This window comes from Physeter macrocephalus, chromosome 12, assembly GCF_002837175.3.
Source record: "Physeter macrocephalus isolate SW-GA chromosome 12, ASM283717v5, whole genome shotgun sequence".
NCBI lineage: Eukaryota > Metazoa > Chordata > Mammalia > Artiodactyla > Physeteridae > Physeter > Physeter macrocephalus.
Window position 1 is genome coordinate 75780705 of NC_041225.1, and position 20471 is coordinate 75801175.

The 20471-nt window shown below is 43.4% G+C and overlaps 1 protein-coding gene across 7 annotated transcripts in view; it reads right to left on the minus strand.

Annotated features, from left to right (window-relative positions):
- Positions 1-297: 297 nt before the first annotated feature.
- Positions 298-20471, minus strand: part of BCL11A (BCL11 transcription factor A) — a 97102-nt gene continuing 76928 nt past the window's right edge. The window contains exons 3-6 of one of the 7 annotated variants that reach the window (XM_055089194.1): positions 16112-16213; positions 10409-10551; positions 8809-9871; positions 298-807 (exon numbers count right to left, since the gene is read on the minus strand). In XM_055089194.1, coding sequence (XP_054945169.1) covers positions 716-807; positions 8809-9871; positions 10409-10551; positions 16112-16213 — 1400 coding nt within the window. In that variant the 3' untranslated portion in view covers positions 298-715. Of the gene's footprint in view, positions 808-8509; positions 10552-16111; positions 16214-20471 lie in introns of those variants that run through there. The other 6 variants (XM_024133539.2, XM_024133538.2, XM_055089192.1 and 3 more) reach the window with 6 other exon arrangements.

Sequence of the window (20471 nt, forward strand, 5' to 3'; positions counted from 1 at the left end):
TTATGTCAGACAGTTAGGAAAACCACACTTTAGCGTTAATAAACAGCGACACTACTACTACATTAATTATGATATTGCTATGATTTATTCCCAAGTTTTGCATTTTGATTCTCCTTGAAAATTTATGCCATCTGATAAGCAGTAACCTATTTCCCTTCCTACACCTCCTACCCATCCCTCAAATCTGTTCCTCCTTCTCAACCAATGGGTGTCTGCAAAAACGGGTACAAAAATACAGTCTTAAGCAGCTGCATTGTCTTATAAGCATTAATAATTAAAGAACAAGCAAACACCACCTAAAGCTCCAACATTTATTGTGTCAATGTTAAGCACACTTTTTAAAAGACAACATAGAATGTATAGAAACAAGGGGTCTGGGGGACTCATGCGCATTTCCACAATACGGGGAATTAGGTTGGCTGGTCTCAGAAGGGCCAGGACGGCACTCAGGACAGCGATGGTCCATGGGCCCTCAATATGGGACTGATTCACTGTTCCAATGTGGGTCTGTTTTTTTGTTTTTACTTTTTATTAAAAAATATAAATAAAATGGCACTGCAGGCCCAGGTAGGAAGGACGCTGCAGGACTCTGTCTTCGCACAACGGCTTCTTGGAGGCTACTGTCAGAAAACATCACAAACTAGCAGGATGACAGACCACGCAGATGTCGGCTGGGCGGCACACGTCCACCCCGCCCCTGGGGGTTCAAATTTTCTCAGAACTTAAGGGCTCTCGAGCTTCCATCCGAAAACTGCCACACATCTTGAGCTCTCTGGGTACTACGCCGAACGGGGGTGTGTGAAGAACCTAGAAAGAGGTTGGAGACAGAGGAGGGGGAAAAAAAAAGTACAGGTGTGACTTGGCCCAGTCATTTTCTGTTCTCTAACTAGCTTTTTAAAAGTATAACTTAAATCAAGCACAGGTTGAGCCACCGGCATCTTAAACATGATTTCAAACTCAATCTCCCCCACCTCCCCGAAATCTCTGACCTCTGAGTGCCTTCCCCATGCCTCCCCGCCTTCCCCCAAAGGACCCAGACCCCCTCCCCGATCATAGGACAGTCCTAATAAGCTGGGGACACACCTGGAAGGAAACACTTTCCCTTATGACTGAGAAAACTGAGTAGGAAACAGTCCTTTGGTTGAGGAGAACAGGGGAAGGAGGAGGGAGGGGGACATTTCCTTAAAATAATAATAAAATTATAAAGAAACAAAAAAATCAAAATTGATGTAAAAGCAGCACAACGAAAACATGAAATGTCATCAAGTTCAACGTCAAAGCAGCCAACGATTTACAAGAGGCGAACAAATCTCTGAAGAGGAAACCAGAACTCAAAATAGTTGCTCCCAAATGGCACCAAAAACTGCCTGTAGTTTCTTTCAAACATGCAGTTTTCTTTTCTTTTTTTTCTTTTTTGTAAGGGGACAAGGCAGTGGTGAAGGGAAGAAGGGAGTGGTTATTTTCCTCCAGGGCTCCTCCCTTGCTTTGTACATTGACTCGAAGCAGCAGAACTGGGAGTCCGGATGTGCCGAGGAAGAGGGCTACGACTGTGGCATTCCAGGCCTCGTTGCCATGGCGACCCGAAGCAGGGGCCTGGGGCCTCCTCTCCCCTGACTTGGCGCCGCAGGAGGCCCAGGGTCTGGAGCTCAGCTGCTTTCTCGAATCCCCCCCCTGAGCAGTGGAGACCTGGGCTGAGGGGCCTGCTGTGTCCAGGTGGGCTCTTGGGAATTCCATTCCCAGCCCAGCCCTAAGTCACTGTCGTTGAGGCCCCTTTCGCTGATACCCCCATCAAACCCCTTTGTCAGACCTCCTACCAATATTTAAAATCCTAACAGACAAAGTATAGCTAGCATGGGCATGTACCACATCCACTGTTATTTAAAAGCACAGCCCCCCTATGGGTTTGGGGGTCCTGCTTTAAAGGATAGACTTTGGGGAAATGGCTTAATTTGCCTTTTCTGCCATCTCATAAAGACCTGATAAATGCTCCCTTTATCACTTTACCGAAAGGGAAAACAGTATTTGGATCAACCATTGAGTTGCCTTCAGCCAAGTTTAGGTTCTTGAATACAATGGACCCACGTGAACTGTATCGGTCTCCTTTCCCATGTGAAAGGGAGGAATTGATCGCATCCCATGATCATGAATGACACTGGGAAATAGAGAGAGAGAGAGAAATAGGCCCATCCCCTTAAAGGCTGATTCACTGGCCATGTGTTTTACTAAATGAAACAGCGGGCTAATAGGATAACAAGATGACAGCAAGCAAAAGAACAGACCCACCAACCCATGTCTACGATTTGTAGCTAAAGCAACCCTGGAATAAACGTACATAATCCCAGCTCCATCTATGTGTTCTGATGTCCATGTCTCTAAAAATGGGTTCATTTATTGTTAATTGGGAAAGCTGCAGGGCCTTAGGAGACACTTAGGAAAATTTGCTAAGTGGCTAATGCTTTAAAAAGTTAACAGTCTTTTATAAAACATTTTTCCAAGCAGGTTTAAAGCACACTGCCAATCCCATCCTCATACCAGCAAAAGTCCCACAGTTTTTTTTTTTTTTTTAAATGGGAAGTAGTCTGAAAAAAAGAGCATAGGATGTGTACATTCTTGAACACACCAGGCCCAGGGACAATGGAGTAACAGAATCATAATGAAGAACACACGACTACAACACAGTCATAAGAAATCATGTTTGTGTGTATGGAGCAGGGGAGGGGTTTAAAAAACGAAAACACTGTTATTTCCTCCCTCACTCTCTGAGAGTAAAGTGTTTGTCGCAGGACAGAATGGGGCCTGAGGCTTCTCAACTCCTTTCCAGGAAGGCCTGAAATATCCCAGTACCTTTTAACAAACTTTTAGTGTCTGTGAATAAACCAGCTCATTTCCTTATTTCTCCAAATGAAATGATATCTAGCCCCCGCCGCCACTTCCTTTCAAGTCCTCACTTCAAGCATTATGAATATATACAGTATGAACTTATTGCATATACAAAAATGGTATTTAAATAAACAGTTCTATCACAGAATGCCCTGGGAAAAACTCAGCTACTTCACACTTCCTGCCATTGCTGGTACAAACGAAGACCCAAGCGTTCACCTCACTTCTTAGCAACCTTTAAAATATGTTCATCTCACTCTTTTTGTAGGTCCTAAGCAGAGAGAGGAGAGTTACTGGTTTCAGGATGAAGGTAGTACATGTACTGGAGAGTGTCTGGGTTAAAATCTGTGAGAAATAGTATTTACTGTATTCCTGTTTATTAAATTGTTCTCAAAATGAAGATAAAAAGGAACATGTTAAGCTTTAGGAGTTCAAGTATGTAGAGAACATTGCATTCAACACGTCAGGGGTGTCACATAAAAAGTTGAGAATTTTGAAATGTGTTCATGTCTTAGTAGTTCCTCGTTTTAAAGCTTTATCATGAATTCATCCTACTGTTGGAAATGTTTTTTGTTATTTTATATTAAGATTTTTAATTTTAGGGTTCCAGACACAAGATGTCATTTATAAGTTATATTCTTGTTGCCTAGGTTTTCAGGCTTCTATTGTTCACACAGCTTCAGAAATAATATTTTATAAGAGGGCTTCAATAAGTCAGGAGACTGAGAACCCTGAAGAACCTGTCTCCCAATAAATTTATTTAACTTTGGGACCATGTAAATCAAACATAATCTGTGATTTATCACCAGATGTTTGCACCCTCCCCATTCCCCATTTAAGAAATTTGAGCATACAAGCATACAGTATCCACCATTAATTCTGTCTGTCAGGATGCAAAACCTAATTACACTAAGAGCATCATATACTGAGAAAATTTAAATGAATACTGTATATAAAACCTGCACAGCTGTACTCATAGCTCCTAATAAAAGAGTAATAGGAACACACAGCGGTTTTATGGACATTTAATATGGTGGTGCAGAAGTCACCATGTCTGAAACTGGCATGGCACTTGAAGAATATTTCTATCTGTCTTGAACAGCATTCTGGACTCATTTGTGAAGTTAAACTCATCTAAAACACATATATCACCCCTCACTTCACTGCCAATTATCAAGTTCTGCAAGTACCCCCTCATTCCATCCCAGCTTCTGTACCATTAATGCTCTCCCAAATCATCTCTTACCGGATTCCTCTCTGCCTCCACTCTCTGCTTCCCACCCAAACAGACTTTAAAAAGATACACTTACTTTCTCTATATTTTAGAAAGATAAAACAATTCTTGCCTCAGATAAAAGGCATTCTGTGAAAAGGCCACCTCACAAGGCACCAGGGCATAAGAACTGAGCAACAGAAATGCTACCACAAGACAACAGAACGGTTTTTGTTTGGGTTTTTACAAAAAGAAGAACAATGTCGTATCCATTCATCTACACTGGGAACAGGGAGACAGTGTCACAGAGGTATGTGTTTTAATAAAGCAAATAGATGCTGCAACATGCAGTATTTGTAAAACTGACAACACAGATTTCTAAGAAGGGGTTTTTAAAACAGACCTAACTTGCTTTTCAAAGACGTCGCTTCATTTTATAAATCTGTTGGTTGGCCAAAAGATAATTGAAGGGTATTCCCACCCTCATTTTCTATCAACCAGGAAGACCCTATAAAAACAGCTACAACATCTGTCCCAACTAGGGTCCCTAGGATCTCAGAATCACAAAGCAAACCACCATATATCTCAGGCAATTAGTGGCTGATTCCACAGATTTGGCCAAAGCTGGCTAAACTCCTAGTTACTGCTTGCTTGCTTTCTTTTTTTCCCCCCCCTCTCTCTTTTACCTGATGCTTTCATTTCTGGATTTTTAGATTTGAGGGGTGGGATTATTTTTGGTATGAGGAAAGACTCTTATGTGGAAACAAAAGAGCTGATTAAAAAAAAAACTTTTTTACATTATGTTCTAAGATAGGGCATGATGGGAGAGTAGAAAAGAACTTTTAGACAACAAGAACACAAAAAAATCCAAAGGGAATAAAGGTTTAAGATGCTATTATCAGTAAGTTTTTCATTTATATCTGAATGGGCTACTGCTAAGAGATGGAGGGGAAGTTTTTAACATCATACTGAAAACACTTTCCATTTCTCGAAAATTATTCTAGAATTATAAAGTCTAAACTATTTCCATGGCTTGAGATATGTCTATTTTAATATAGTAAGTATTTTATGTTCCTTTAGGGTATAATACACGCATCAAAATGCCCATAGAAATAATCTTGAAAAAGACTGACTGGCCTTCTCTTAAAACCTGTTATTTTCTTGAAAGTAATTTACAGAGTGTGTCAAATGAGGACACAAGAAGCTTACATTGTGTACTTTAATTTTTTTATTTTTTTCAATAAAGGGACAAAATGGGTGTATGAACAGGTTAATGCAGACAACTGCCAAAAAAACACAGACAGTGGTTTTTCCAATAGAACTTAACAAAGACCAGAAACAAATACAATAAAAAGCCAGGTTGTAATGACCTTTGGTCATCCAAATAAAAAAAAAAATAAAAACAAAGAAAAATAAAAGATCAAATTAAGTGCCTCTGTTTTGAACAGGGCACATAAGCAATAATAAATAGTGACTCCCATAGTAAAAGATAAAATTTCAAGTTACGACAAACAGCTTTCATTACAGGAATAGAAAAGGCCAATAACAAAATATTCTGCATTGCCATTTACAAAAAAGTATTGACTAAAGCGGGCTTTCTCTTTAATATGCTTTGCATATGAAATTCTTTCCAATCTAAATATAAAGCACCATTTAGTTTTTGGCAATGAAAAAAACTGCAAAACATTGGTTTTTTTTTTCTCCTTTTTTTTTTTCTTTCTTTCTTTTTACTGCATATGAAGGTAAGATGCTGGAATGTAGGGTGATAGAAGGAAAGGGACAAAAAGCACACTACATAACAAACCAACGTTATTAGCTTGCAGTACTGCATACAGCATGGCAGCAGGAAAAAGGAACAAAAAAGGATATGTACAACCCCTATGACAGCCATCCGTGTGACATTCTAGCAGGCTCCCCCAAACCGCCATTATATGGCTTCTCATCTGTACAATGTCACACTTTTTTGTTTCTCTTTTTTTTTTTTTTGAAGCATACAAATAATTTGCACTATATTATCCTGCCAAATTAAAAAAATATACTGTGGCAGCCTGTCTTTTTTTTTCCACTACCAAAAAAGGTACATTGATACCTTTTAAGAGAACAAGCAACAGTTAAAAATACAAGCTTCAATATAAATACTATAGTGCCTAACACTAGATGAACATTTAATTCAAATACCATTCTAGAAATACAGAAAAAAGACCATAAATGTGTTTTAGCATAGGAATCAACATGAGTGTGCATTTTCCTATATTTAAGTACTATATAATCTTAAACCTTTCCCCAATGTATGTTTTTCTTTTTTACAACCTGAAGAGCGGTGTGTATCCAAGGCATAGAATTTCCACTACCATTTTTAAATGGATAACAAGTCTTGTAACACCACCAAGACAATGGAACCCTAAAATGCAGTTCCCCCCTAAACATAATGAAGTGTTTTTTTAAAAAATTCTTTTTTTCTTAACATTTATATTTAAAAAAGTTTTGTACAAAAAAATCCTTGCACTGTAGAAGCGAAAGCAATCATTCATTTCTATGTTAAGTGTATTCTGTTTTCCATTCACAGCGCTTGCAATGTTGAGTCCGAGTAAGTAAGCTCATTAGTCAAGTAAATGGCGGGCAAAGATTTTTTTTTAGTTTTTTTTTTTAAAAATGCTCATCAATGAGATTGTGTTCAAATTATTTTTTTCAGCATTCTTGCAACTTTTCCCTTAAGTATAGACCTGTAAACTGGGAAAATTGTACAGTGCACTTAATTGTCCTATCTGAGCAGGTTTATTTTATACTCAACCTCTGTATCTCTGATTAGAGAAAAGATACAGATATTACAGGCAGAGTCAAGTGCTATTTGAACACCAACTGGGGCAGATGCTAGCTTAATAAAAAAGAAAAAATTAAAAAAATAAAAATAAAAACAATGAATCCTCTTTCATGTTAACACAAATAGCACACAGTGTATGGAAAAGAAATGAAGTACAAATTTTAGGGAGCACAGACATATATACTGCTACTCTTAAAATTCTTTCTCTTCTTTTTTTAAGAATGTCACATTTAAACGCAAGTCTTAAGAATTCATAGTTAATCATCATTGTATCAATATTAGCTTATACACCTGTTCTAGTTTAAAATGGCAAATAGTACCACATTGTGCTAATAAATCACATATTTTTTTCCTCTGTTACCCTCTGTCAAAACTTATTGTCAGTCTCTTCTTTTTAACATGCTATTCGAGGTCTTAAAGTTTATCATTTGATTGTCCATTTGACAACCAAGTAGATCTGGATCTATTTCTTCTAGTGCCAGAATTTTTTTCAAAAGACATTATTTAAAACAAGTTATCTTCATAAAATGAATTCCTTACTAATGTATTTAATCGTGTTCCAGAGCTTTTGCACGTTGCACATTCAATTTAATCATCATTAAAAAAAAATAAAACTTTGGGCAAAAGAGCCCATTTCTTTTAAGCTCTCATCAGGAGCAAAATAGCTTTTATACTGGTATAATCAGTTTTGCTTACAAGATTAAACGAAAGGGAAAATGATGATTAACTAGGACATAATGGGTCATATTTTTAGGTAGCCATTGTTGTGAGAAATACAATATAGAATTATACTCTAGGTCCTAAGGTTTATTACCTCACCCAATGCTGAATTAAGCTACAAGTTTATAACAAGTAGAAAGAACCATCAATGTGGTTTTAATAGATCCAAGGCACTCATATTTTAAAACCAAATGATAGAATAAACTTGTTTTATTTTTCCGTTAATTTGTCAATTCAAGGCCTTTCCTTCATCTCCAATTGATATATTTAACCCTTTAGAGACAGACATTTAGCTTGTAGAGATTTGCTTTCAGTGCCATCTATTCTGTCTATAGAGGGTTAATCCAAAGACTGTTTTCCCTCCTCATGTTATAAAAGAAAACTGTACATGATATGTATTACAGAATGTATGCAGCATGGTCTTTTTCTCTCTCTCTCTCTTTTTCTCTCAGAACGGAACTGGAAACAGCAACATGTTTTCTCAGCAACGAATCGGGGACAATTTAAAATAGCCATAACATACCATACATGCTGTCTAAGTTTAAAAAAAAAAAAAAAACATACACAACATGTAAATTATTGCACAAGAGAAAGGCTCAAAGTTTGCGTAAAATGCAATAGTATTGCCCCATACAGATCATGCATTCAAACGGTGAGAACATAAAGGAAAAAAAGAAAAAGAAAAAGAAAAAAAACAAAACAAAACAGGTGTGCTGGTGACAAGCACTCTCATATTCTTAGCTTCCGTTACTTCTGTTTGTTTGTTTGTATGTTTAAATCACATGGGACTAGAAAAAAATCCTACAGGGTGTGGGGCTGGAGGGCGATGGGGAAAGGGGAGGGTGATGAAAAAAGGAGGTGGCAGGTGGGAGTGAGGGAGGGGTATTAATATACCTCTATTCAGTTTTTATATCATTATTCAACACTCGATCACTGTGCCATTTTTTCATGTGTTTCTCCAGGGTACTGTACACGCTAAAAGGCATCTTACAAATTTCACATTTGTAAACGTCCTTCCCCACCTGGCCATGCGTTTTCATGTGCCTGGTGAGCTTGCTACTCTGGGCACAGGCATAGTTGCACAGCTCGCATTTATAAGGCCTTTCGCCCGTGTGGCTTCTCCTGTGGACAGTGAGATTGCTACAGTTCTTGAAGACTTTCCCACAGTACTCACAAGTGTCGCTGCGTCTGCCCTCTTTTGAGCTGGGCCTGCCCGGGCCCGGACCACTAATATGGGGCGTGCTCCCTCCACTTCCCGTGCCGCTGCGCCCCGAGATCCCTCCGTCCAGCTCCCCGGGCGGCGTGGAGAAGCGCAAGCTTCCGTTCTCCGAGGAGTGCTCCGACGAGGAGGCGAAAGGCGATTGTCTGGAGTCTCCGAAGCTAAGGAAGGGATCTTTGAGCTGCCTGGAGGCCGCGTAGCCGGCGAGCCACTGCGAGTACACATTCTCCGTGTTGGGCATCGCGGCCGGGGGCAGGTCGAACTCCTTCTCGAGCTTGATGCGCTTGGAGAAGGGGCTCAGCGAGCTGGGGCTGCCCAGCAGCAGCTTTTTGGACAGGCCCCCCGAGGCCGACTCGCCCGGGGAGCAGCCGCGGCCGTTAACAGTGCCATCGTCTATGCGGTCCGACTCGCCGGCCACCGAGTCTTCGTCGCATGTGTCCCTGTGGCCCTCGGCCTCGGCCAGGTGGCCGCGCTTATGCTTCTCGCCCAGGACCTGGTGGAAGGCCTCGCTGAAGTGCTGCATGGAGCTGAGCACCATGCCCTGCATGACGTCGGGCAGGGCACGGCCCTCGTCGCCCACGCCCACCACCGCGCCCCGCGAGCTGTTCTCGTGGTGGCGCGCTGCCTCCAGGCTCAGCCCGAAGCCGTAGTCCACCCTCTCGCTCTCTGTCAGCTCCTCCTCCTCCTCTTCCTCCTCTTCTTCCTCTTCCTCGTCGTCCTCCTCTTCCTCCTCGTCCCCATTCTCCGGGATCAAGTTGGGGTCGTTCTCGCTCTTGAACTTGGCCACCACGGACTTGAGCGCGCTGCTGGCGCTGCCCACCAGGTCGCTGGTGCCGGGTTCCGGGGAGCTGGCGGTGGAGAGGCCGTCGTCGGACTTGACCGTCATGGGGGACGACTTGTGCATGTGCGTCTTCATGTGGCGCTTCAGTTTGCTGGCCTGTGTGCACGCGTGGTCGCACAGGTTGCACTTGTAGGGCTTCTCGCCCGTGTGGCTGCGCCGATGCACCACCAGGTTGCTCTGAAATTTGAACGTCTTGCCGCAGAACTCGCATGACTTGGACTTGACCGGGGGCTGGGAGGGAGGAGGGGCGGATTGCAGAGGAGGGAGTGGGGGCGTCGCCAGGAAGGGCGGCTTGCTACCTGGCTGGAATGGTTGCAGTAACCTTTGCATAGGGCTGGGCCGGCCTGGGGACAGCGGTGGGCTAGACGTGTTCCCTGCCAGCTCTCTAAGTCTCCTAGAGAAATCCATGGCAGGAGGCTCCATAGCCATTGGATTCAACCGCAGCACCCTGTCAAAGGCACTCGGGTGATGGGTGGCCAGGGCCATCTCTTCCGCCCCCAGGCGCTCTATGCGGTGGGGGTCCAAGTGATGTCTCGGTGGTGGACTAAACAGGGGGGGAGTGGGTGGAAAGCGCCCTTCTGCCAGGCCGGAAGCCTCTCTGGATACTGATCCTGGTATTCTTAGCAGGTTAAAGGGGTTATTGTCTGCAATATGAATCCCATGGAGAGGTGGCTGGGAAGGACATTCTGCACCTAGTCCTGAAGGGATACCAACCCGCGGGGTCAGGGGACTTCCGTGTTCGCTTTCTAAGTAGATTCTTAATCCATGAGTGTTCTGTGCGTGTTGCAAGAGAAACCATGCACTGGTGAATGGCTGTTTGCAAGTTGTACATGTGTAGCTGCTGGGCTCATCTTTACCTGCAAAATAATACAACACCAACATCAATGTTTAATCACCAAGGAGGGCATCAGCAATTGCTTATTTATGTTCCACCTCCAGCCTTCCCTGCCCCCAGCCCTCAACCCCACGGCCTAAGCCCTCACTGACCTTATCCCCCGTGCCTAGATGGTGCTGGCACATCTGGAGGTTGGTGCCCAATAAAAATTTGTCAAATCAGTCTTCCTGCCATTTGACTCAGTTCTAAGAATTTTAAATCCAGTCTTCAAGGTAGAAAGATCTAGACCGATTCAAGCTTGAGGATGAGGATCCCTACATTCTAGAGAAATTCAGCAAACATCTTCTGAACTTTCCAGTCTTTCACCAGCTGTGTTTTGGGGCAAGCCATTTCATCTCTGTGCCTCTGTTTTCCTTGTCCGTTAAGTGAGGGATTTGGACCGGCTGGCCTAAGGGAAACTTTCCTGCTTCCTAAATCCCCCTGGGTAGCAGGTGAACTTTCTAAATAGGCAATCATTTCATGGAGATATGAAAAAAGAGAAGGTCAACTCATTACAATTCTCTATGGCCCTAGAGATGCTTTTAATCTTAGCCTAAAACACACTAATTGTTGATATTGTTAAAAATGAGAAGGTACTCATGAAATAATTACGTGGAAGAGATACTAGCAACATCCTCACAATCCCAGCCTGTGTGAGGGTCAGGTAGTCCCAATTCTGGTTCCACAACACCCCACGGGGATTCCCATTTTTATCTCAAGGGCTGTTACAAAAAAATCTCAATAGAGAAATTTAATTCAGATTTAACCAACAGGCCGTATCAAATCTTTAGGAGTTGTCCCCCCAGTCAAACAAATGCGAGTCTAGAGAAGTTAGGTGGAGTGTCTAGTGCCAACTTAAGCAGACACAGCATCCTAGTTTAAGAACAGTTAAAGCAGCCAGCACCATGAAGGGCAGCAGGCTGAGAAATGCTACACTAGCCTCCTCCTCATTATTTTGAGAGGCTAACAACGTGAACCAAATTATACAACATCCTGCGCCCTCAGCTGAGCCTCAGCTCCAGTTGAGAAAGAAACAGAAAGATACAGTTCAGCTAGTCAACTCTTTGGCCAGTAGCCAAGCCGTCTGGAGAGGGGCCCTGCTTAAGTCACATTATTTCTCTCTCGCTGAAAAGAACCCGAGAGTGGGAAATGCCGCTGTGGCAAAGAGGGGCCAGCTTGACTTCCCAATCATTCCTTTTCGGTGTTAGCTAAACTAAAAAACACATATAACAAGGGAGTAACTAACAGTTTACCAGTCAACTCAGCATTAAAAAGGGCTCAGATGCTGGTGGCCAAAGGACTAGGATGAGAAAAATCAGTAACTTCCCAGGAATTCCAAAAAAGACACTGTATAAAGCACAAATGAGAAATACACTTTAGTCCCCCTTTTTAAGAGGAGTTCCTTAAGGCCACAGATAGTATTTGTCAGTAACTTTTGAAAAAGGAAAAAATTCACCATGGAGTTAAAGAGTGGGAAAGAGGAATTAATCAATTACAATTCCTCCATTTAGCAAGTCGGAAAAGCTGGCAGCATCTTCTCAGGAGCCCCAAACACTCATATTCCAAAACAAGCCAGCCTTACTCAAGCACTTGTCTGAATAATGGACTCCCTGCCCTGACCTTGTAATTTACTTTACAATGCATTTATAATCTCACTCAATATATCCCACTCCTGGGTAAATCTCTTTAACAAGATTAGATGATAAGATACCAAAATTAGGTTTCAAACATTGGCTAATGTGGAGGGGGGGAAAAAAAGGCAGAAAGATTTTGAAAGAAAACGCTGACATTAGTATCACATTATCTGCCTATTTTTTTTGTTTGTTTGGTTGGTTTTGTTTTTTGTTTGTTTGTTTTGTTTTTTCTTTTGCGGTATGTGGGCCTCTCTCACTGTTGTGGCCTCTCCCGTTGTGGAGCACAGGCTCCGGATGCGCAGGCACAGCGGCCATGTCTCCCGTTGTGGAGCACAGGCTCCGGATGCGCAGGCTCAGCGGCCATGGCTCACGGGCCCAGGTGCTCCGCGGCATGGGGGATCTTCCCGGACCGGGGCATGAACCCGCGTCCCCTGCATCGGCAGGCGGACTCTCAACCACTGCGCCTGCCTATTTTTGTTTGCCTCCTCTCTTCAAAGGGAAATAAAAAGCATCATTGAGAATATTTTCATAAATTTTTTGTTGTTGTTGAACAATGACTTGGGTCCTAAATAGGCAGGAAAAAAACTATCTAGTTCCAACTACCGTGACCCTCTGTGGCTTTCTCCTTTGCCTCTCTAGGACTCTGTGTTATTATCATACATTTAGCCTGACAATCTGAATTGGGTAAGTAAAAAGGAGATTTGTCAGCTGAAGCAAGTCGTTAACACTTTCATCACTACAAATGCCTTTAAATCATATTTTACCTTATAATATTCTATTGAAACCCAGGACTGGACCCATAATTAGCCATGCTAGTTTTGCATGCACTATGAATGCAGCCATTGATAAATGCCGAAATCTATATAGCACCACATCAAGGATCTCATCTGGATCCTTCTGAAAAGGCTTAAATGAGAAAAGTCCATTTTATTTTGCTGCACTGAGCTTCCTAAAATTTTGTTTTCAAAGCTGTGTGATCATGCTACAATATGTTAACACTGTGCTGTTACCCTCCCCTCTCTCTCATACATCAGGTTAGAGAAAATGGCATTGTATCTTATAATGAGCATACAACATACAGTTTTCGCTACCGCATTTTAGTATTCCCATCAACTAGATATTCTAGATCATGAGGGCAGCTAGTGTAATCATAATGTCAATGAGAAGGGCTGTTACGATTGAGACTAAAGATTACATGGAAAGAGCTGCTTTGAAACTGGTAATTATTACCAGTCCACTAATAGCAAATGATGCATTACAGTTTCACCATATAATCTGTATTTCACTCAGCTCATGCCAGTATACCATATTATATTACAGTGCTCACAGATTCTAAATTCCTAAACTGCAGTCATCAATAAATGTGTTACTTGCCGTAATTTGTGAAATTACTTTGTTCATAACATCTTTGATGGTTTAGAAAGACCAGAATTGATTTCCTGTGTGGCAAAAATTAGGGCTACATTGATTTATTGACGTGTAAAATATAATAATATTCTTCATTTACTCTGATGAAAATCAACTTCTCAATTTGAGAGCCTCATTGGGCATTCACTGGGATCGTTTTGATTTAGAGCAATAAACGGAGACCTGGCCCCGAGCATGGGAACTTGAGGCATCAAAACGGTTAAAATCAGCTATGAGCTCACCTACAGCTTTTACTTTATTTCATTTTATTGTATGGAAAGGAATAACCCCATTCCCAGTTTGTCACCAAGGCTCAAGAGTCATGATTTAGAAGAGTGACGTCTTATGAGGGACCCCTGGCTCTACTATTTACTAGCTGGTAGCTCTGGGACAGTCATTTAATTTCTCCGAGTCTTAGGTTTCCTATCTGGAAAATGAGCGTAAAAAACAGTACCTTAAAGAATTGTGAGGCTCAAATGACAAACATATATAAAAGCTCTCTGTAATCTATCGGGTCCAACACGGATGTGAGTTTTCCTTGTTACCGGGCTTGATTAGTTACCACGGATTATGACTAACCACACGTTACACACCCACACGGGCTTCTGGAGGAAAGACTGGAATCCAGAATCCGGGCTTTCCCAGGCCAAGGGGAGGCCCTGGTTAGAAGAAAGCAAGAGGGGGTGATTTGAAGGCCCTTGCCCATGGTCCACCCAGCAGGGAGGCCACAAGGTCAGCGCTAAATGCTCTGAAAGCCAAGGGCACTGGTTAAGGCAGCTGAGTGGGGTGCGGGTCAGTTTTGCTTCAAAACTTTCTGGATCCCTACAACCCATTTCCACATACCTTGTTCCGGTCACTCCTAAACTGGTCCTGCCAGCCTGGGCACCAGCAAACTAGGCTCCCTCCCATTGCCGGAAGCGGGGAGAAGACAGGGGCTCCTTATCAGGCTACTGGTTTCCCACCCCCTAGATCAAACTCCCTGCCCTCAGGAGGATCCAGAGGAAGAGAGAGAACTCACTCCCTTCCTACCTCTTCCCTCCAAGGGTGGCTCTGTTCCCACAGCCAAGTAAGGGCCCCAGGCACCCCCAGCAAAACGAGGTGAGTTCTCTCCACCCAGTCAGCATGTAGGGACTTGAAACCATGAGTCCAAACCCCTAAACTCTGTACAATCGGTGACCTAACCCAGGCTTCTGCCCAGCTAGGCTTGTGGGGGGGGGGGGAGGGGGCAGTGCGAGGCGGGGAGGTGCTTTTAACCCCTGCACCACCCAGCCCTCAGGACCTCAGGGCTTGTGAAATTCATACAATAACTCTTTGTTACCTGGGATTACCTAGGAGTTAATAAAGCTAAACAACTAGCTTCGAGTCTAATCGATCTCAGGGCGTAGGCCCTGCCCTGCAGACACCATTCACGAGAAGGTTGGGTCTAGTTGACCTCCCATCTGAAAACCAGTCACCTTTAAGGCCCCAACTCCTGCATCTTGCTCTCTGTTATTCCCTCTCCATGACACATCATTCCCTTCCTTTTTTTCTTTCCACAAAATGTTATTTTTTCATTTACTTTAAAAATAAAAATAATTTCTTTAAATACAAATTAGATGCCACACTTCTTTTCTTCTTGAACCTACTTTTTTGTGTTTGGGGTGGAATCAATCCACCGGCCCCCTCCCCCTCCCCCCCCATTTGACTTTTTAGCCATGCATGACTCATACCATTTATTCCTACAGAGAGAAGCAAACTGTATTACCTTCTAAAACAACATCTTTCAAAAACATTTTTTTCCAAAAAACATTTTTATAAACATACAAATCTAAATTTCATAAGAAGGTCCCCACTATAAAAGTTGGCTTAAACAAGTAACTGGATGGTGGTAGTCGTAGTGATGGCAGGGGTGGGGGGGTGGCATCTTTGAATTTTAGCAATAATGCTATGCATTTTTCTCTAAATCTAGGAGAAAAACAAATAGAAATCATATATGTATGCACATATATAATGTACGATGCATATATTAAAATATACCATGTTTAAATACACACGTAAATGCATATATAACATGCATGAGGATAACTCTAGAGTAACTGTGAACTGACTGACTCCCTTCGGTTCTGGCCTCTGCCAAAGACATATGCCATGGAGTAAATCCGAAGTCCTAAATGAGGCCATTGGAGTGAATGTCCAGCAATACAATGGGCCCTGAACACACAGATGTATGCAGTCACCAGCCATGGAGCCACACAAGACCCTGGGGAGGAGACCCGCAGGGCTGAGCTGCTTTCAGCCCCATGCCTTCAGTAAGGAGAGAGAGAAAAAGGGGAGGGAAAAAAGCCACTTGGGGCTGAATGGATTGGGGGAGCTGGGTGCCAAGTGAGTAATGGAATATACATATGCAGATGCCAATGTATTTTGGAAATAACTCCTTTCAGTACTTAAAAAGTAAGGGTAATTTCCAGAAACTCTCATCTCTACACACAAGGACGTTTGTAGAAGAAATAATGCTCAACTTACAAATACCCTGCGGGGCATATTCTGCACTCATCCCGGGCGTGGGGATTAGAGCTCCATGTGTAGAACGAGGGGAGGAGAGGCCCCTCCAGTGCAGAAGTTTATCTGTGAAAGAAACCCAAAATCAAGCACTAAAGCTATAAACAATGCGCATCTTAAACCACAGGATATCACATTTCAATTCCATTAAAATAGATTAACATCATTACAACAGCCTTGCAGATAGTTAACAGGCCCAAGGCCTGTATCAAAAGAACAGTGGTGAGTTCTTTCCCACAGTTCTGTTTTGTTTTTAATTTTGGTCTTTTTTGACAAAAGGGAAGGGAGTTTGTTTTAGGTATGGGGCAGTGGAGGGTGGGGGGGGGTTTCTTTGGTTCATTTGTTTGTTTGCTATTGTCTGATTATTGCCTTATAATAAGAGATGTGTAAATAGCAAGGGGAACATTGGTAATATGATTGGCAGCCTGGTAAAATGGGGGGATTTATCTGCAAGGCTGGTTTACATGCATACATTTATTTTACTTATAGACAAGCTCAAGCAAAAAACAATATGGTAACAGGAAAGGAGTAGATTTGTGAATCTTTGCTTCTAGAGCAGAGTCCCACTCTACATTTCCTGTCCCGCTCTTCCCATTCTGTTCTTATGACAGCACCTTCAATGACAGGGAAACCTTGGGCATCTCAGGACTTGGAATTCTATCCATGGAGAACCCCATGTAGACGTGGCTTCTTACAGCACAAAGCAGTGGGCAATAAAGATTAGACTTCTGGGGTTAAGATAACTTTGTCCAAGTCCTCACATTAAGGGTAAGGAATCCTACCGTTCAATGACAAGGAGCGAAGCAGCATTCCAAAAATAGCAGCACCCTGAAAAAAGTGGCCCACCTTCTCTATTCTACTGCACTGGGTTGCACTCTGGTGAGGAAAAATGACTTCTCACACTGATAAACATAAATCTAGCCGTAAATCAAGCAGTTCTAGCAGTGAGATTTTTGTGAGAAAGGAAATATTTGCTTTGTGCAACGTGGGGATTGTATGGTTTATGTGGTGAGTTCCTAGCTTTTCCAAGTCCACCTTGAGCTAACCAAGCATGGAGAGGTCAACCTTGAGACAGAGTGGAGGAGAGATGGAGCAGGGACACTCCGTGTGTCCTAGAGGCTTGGAGTTTGTGATGATTGGGGGAGGCGGGAGAGAAGAAAAACAGACTTTGATGGTGAGTAAACAGAGTATGTTTTCCATTAGCTTAATATTAAGAGCACTTAGAAGAGTTGTTGTTATACTCTAGGATAGCAGGTCTCAAGTGTAAAATACATCCTGTTCTCCTTCTATAGATCATGCTGCCAAGAACAGCCAGGGCAGTCAGCACAAGGTTTCCTTTCATGAGGAGCCTGGTGGGTAACAATGGTGTGTTGCTCGTGGAAGCTCTTACACAGAGGCATAAATCTGTTGTTACTGGGCCTGCCCAGGGAGGCTGTCGCGAAGGCCCCGCCTAGCCCGAGACCATCTACAGAGGCATGTCCTCCTCCCTGACCCCAAACAAAACAAATACCACAAAATAAACCAGCAAAAGCAGGAAGACTAGACTTAAAAAGCAAGCATGTCTTCATCTAACTGCTTATGTTCTATGAATTGAGAGGCAAGGGTAAAATTAACTACAGATTTAGTCATAGTGTTTTTCAATGAGAAATGTGATAATCCATTTTTGCACTTGTTCTTGCCTCAGCTATTTAATAAGTTTGTTTGTCGCCAAGACTGAAGTCCGTTTCTTAGGAGACCCATACAACTGAGTACTGTGACCCCAGCATAAAAGCAACAAGGTACTTGGACCCTCACACTGGGAAAGACTCATTTCATATTCCCTGCCACTCACTCTGGGAAGACCCTGAGGTGCCTCAAACAGACCCCCAGCAAGCAACGGGAGAACCGTTAACCTGGTCCAGGCCTGACCACTTGCATGCATCTCCTGTTGGCAAACTCATCTGCTAACCCACTGACCTAGAGCAAGCTGAGTTTCTGGGGGTAGCAGCCTGGCCCAGTTCCCCACAGCACTAGGCCCCAGGGCAAAGTGAGGGCTCATCAAGGAGAGTGTCTGAGTATCTGCCACCATTATTTGGTTTTGGGTTTGGTTTTGAGTTGTAAAAAACCTTAGAGATCATCAAGTCTAATGCCTTCATTTTACAGGTGGGGAAACTGAGGCTTTGAGAAATTAAGTGACTGGCTCACAGCTATAATGATGGTTAACCACAAAAGTGAAGATCAGAATTAGTCTCCTGACTCCCCAGTCCAGAGCTCTTTTCTGGGATATCCATCTCTCTCCTCCCCTCTGTCGTTCCCACCCTGGTCTGTACTGCTCAAGAAGTACCAGTGAGAAGGGATCTCTTTCTCTTGACCCATTCGGAGGAACAACCTCTCTTGCGGAAGAGTCCAGCCCAGAGGTGCTGAGTGGACCTTTCAAAAGGTCCAAATGAACTGACTTGGCTTCAAAATTGGAAAACACCTGATCTACTTCCTGCACCTTGCCTCACCCCCACCGTTTTCATCCTCTACTTCTGCTTCCCCTGCAGAATCAGCCACCTGAAGAGAAACAAACCATTCCTATCAGCCTAACGAGCTACTGACACTGTCTTCGTGAGAGAGACTCACACTTGCATTTCTCTTCCTCTGCGAAGAGTGTCAAACCAAAGACAATGGGGACCCCAGCTGATTCTGTAGCCTCTCCCTGCAAACACATCTCTGAACACATTCTCATTGGTAAGTAGAATCAACACTCCCACAGGAACTGGAAATGCTGAATTGTTAATAGCTTCCCTAGGGTTTAACTTCTTGCTATGATGCTTTCAATTATTCCATCACAGTTTAGGCCGAGTAGAGTCTCACAATTAATGCTTCTAAGCATCACCCTCAACCAGCAGCTCTGCCTTCCCAGGCTACCCCTGACTGAGGGCCTCTTCTCCTCCCACCTGCGTTTTCCTTCTCCCCAGGGAGAGGTGGGCTCCGGCTCCAGTGGCTGGCAGGGAAGTGGGCGGTCTAGCTATGCTCTCTTTATTTCCTTGGTGCTTCTCTCAGGGCAGTGGTTCTCAAAGTGCGGACCCAGGCCCAGCATCAGCATCACCTGGGAGCTTGTTGGAAATGCAATGACTCAGGCCCTTCCTCAGAACTACTGAATCAAAAACTGGGATTGGGGAAGTGGGTGTAGAGTATAAGAATCTATGTTTAGCAAGCACTCCAGGTGATTCGTACGCACAATCCAGTTTCATCAGTGCTGTCTTAGCATGAGGGGAGGAATGGAAGCTGGAAGCTTTGATGTTCTCCTGGCAGCCAGAGATCCACTGGCTATGAGGCTCTCATCCCTTCTGTCTGGGACTCACCTCCTTTAGGACCAGAGCAAGCCTGGGAAATTCCTAAGGATCCCTCCATGTGGAATCCAAGTTTCCACCCTCCCTCACTGACCAGGACAGGGAACAGGCCCAGACTCAAACAGGGAACGCTCTTTGCACAACATCCAAACCAGCTTATGTCAGGCAGATGGTGTCCTCACTGCTTCCATAAAAGTGGAAATGTTTGCAAATGCAGCTATGGCACGCTGCATGGATGCAGTAAGCACTGGACTCCTGTTTCCCTTTCTGGACTCTCAAATGTGTTGCCCTCTTCTGAATTAATCTTTTCAGATGCCTTGTACTCCTCTGGTGAAAAGCATTTTAACCTGTTCTGTTTCATAAAGGTCTCTCCAGACCCAGCATTTCCACTTTAGGGCCTCAGAAATGCCTTATGCATTATTAGGTTGCAATGTTTCCTTATGGCTGAGTAACAAATAATGAATCTTATCTTTCAGGTCTCATTAAAAAAATCTGCCACAGGGGCTTCCCCGGTGGCGCAGTGGTTGAGAATCCGCCTGCCGATGCAGGGGACACGGGTTCGTGCCCCGGTCCGGGAAGATCCCACATGCCGCGGAGAGGCTGGGCCCGTGAGCCATGGCCGCCGAGCCTGCGCGTCCGGAGCCTGGGCTCCGCAACGAGAGAGGCCACAGCAGTGAGAGGCCCGCGTTCCGCAAAAAAAAAAAAAAAAAAAAAAAATCTGCCACAAATTGGGAATGGTTTTGATTGAATGTTATGCATCGGTCCCTTTAGATTTCTATACGCATCGGGACCAACTTTTGACACAGAGCTCTATAAACCAGGTGGGATGTCCCTGGAATTGAAGATCATTAAATCAAGTGTTAGGTTTCCCCAAGAACATCTCAAAGATTCCTTTACTACTGACCTGTTATTTGTTTCTGAAACTAATCACTGGGTGTGTCATATAGCCACATCATTGTCTACCAATCAACAAGTAATACCGCTGATCTACAAATGTGCTGAAACAG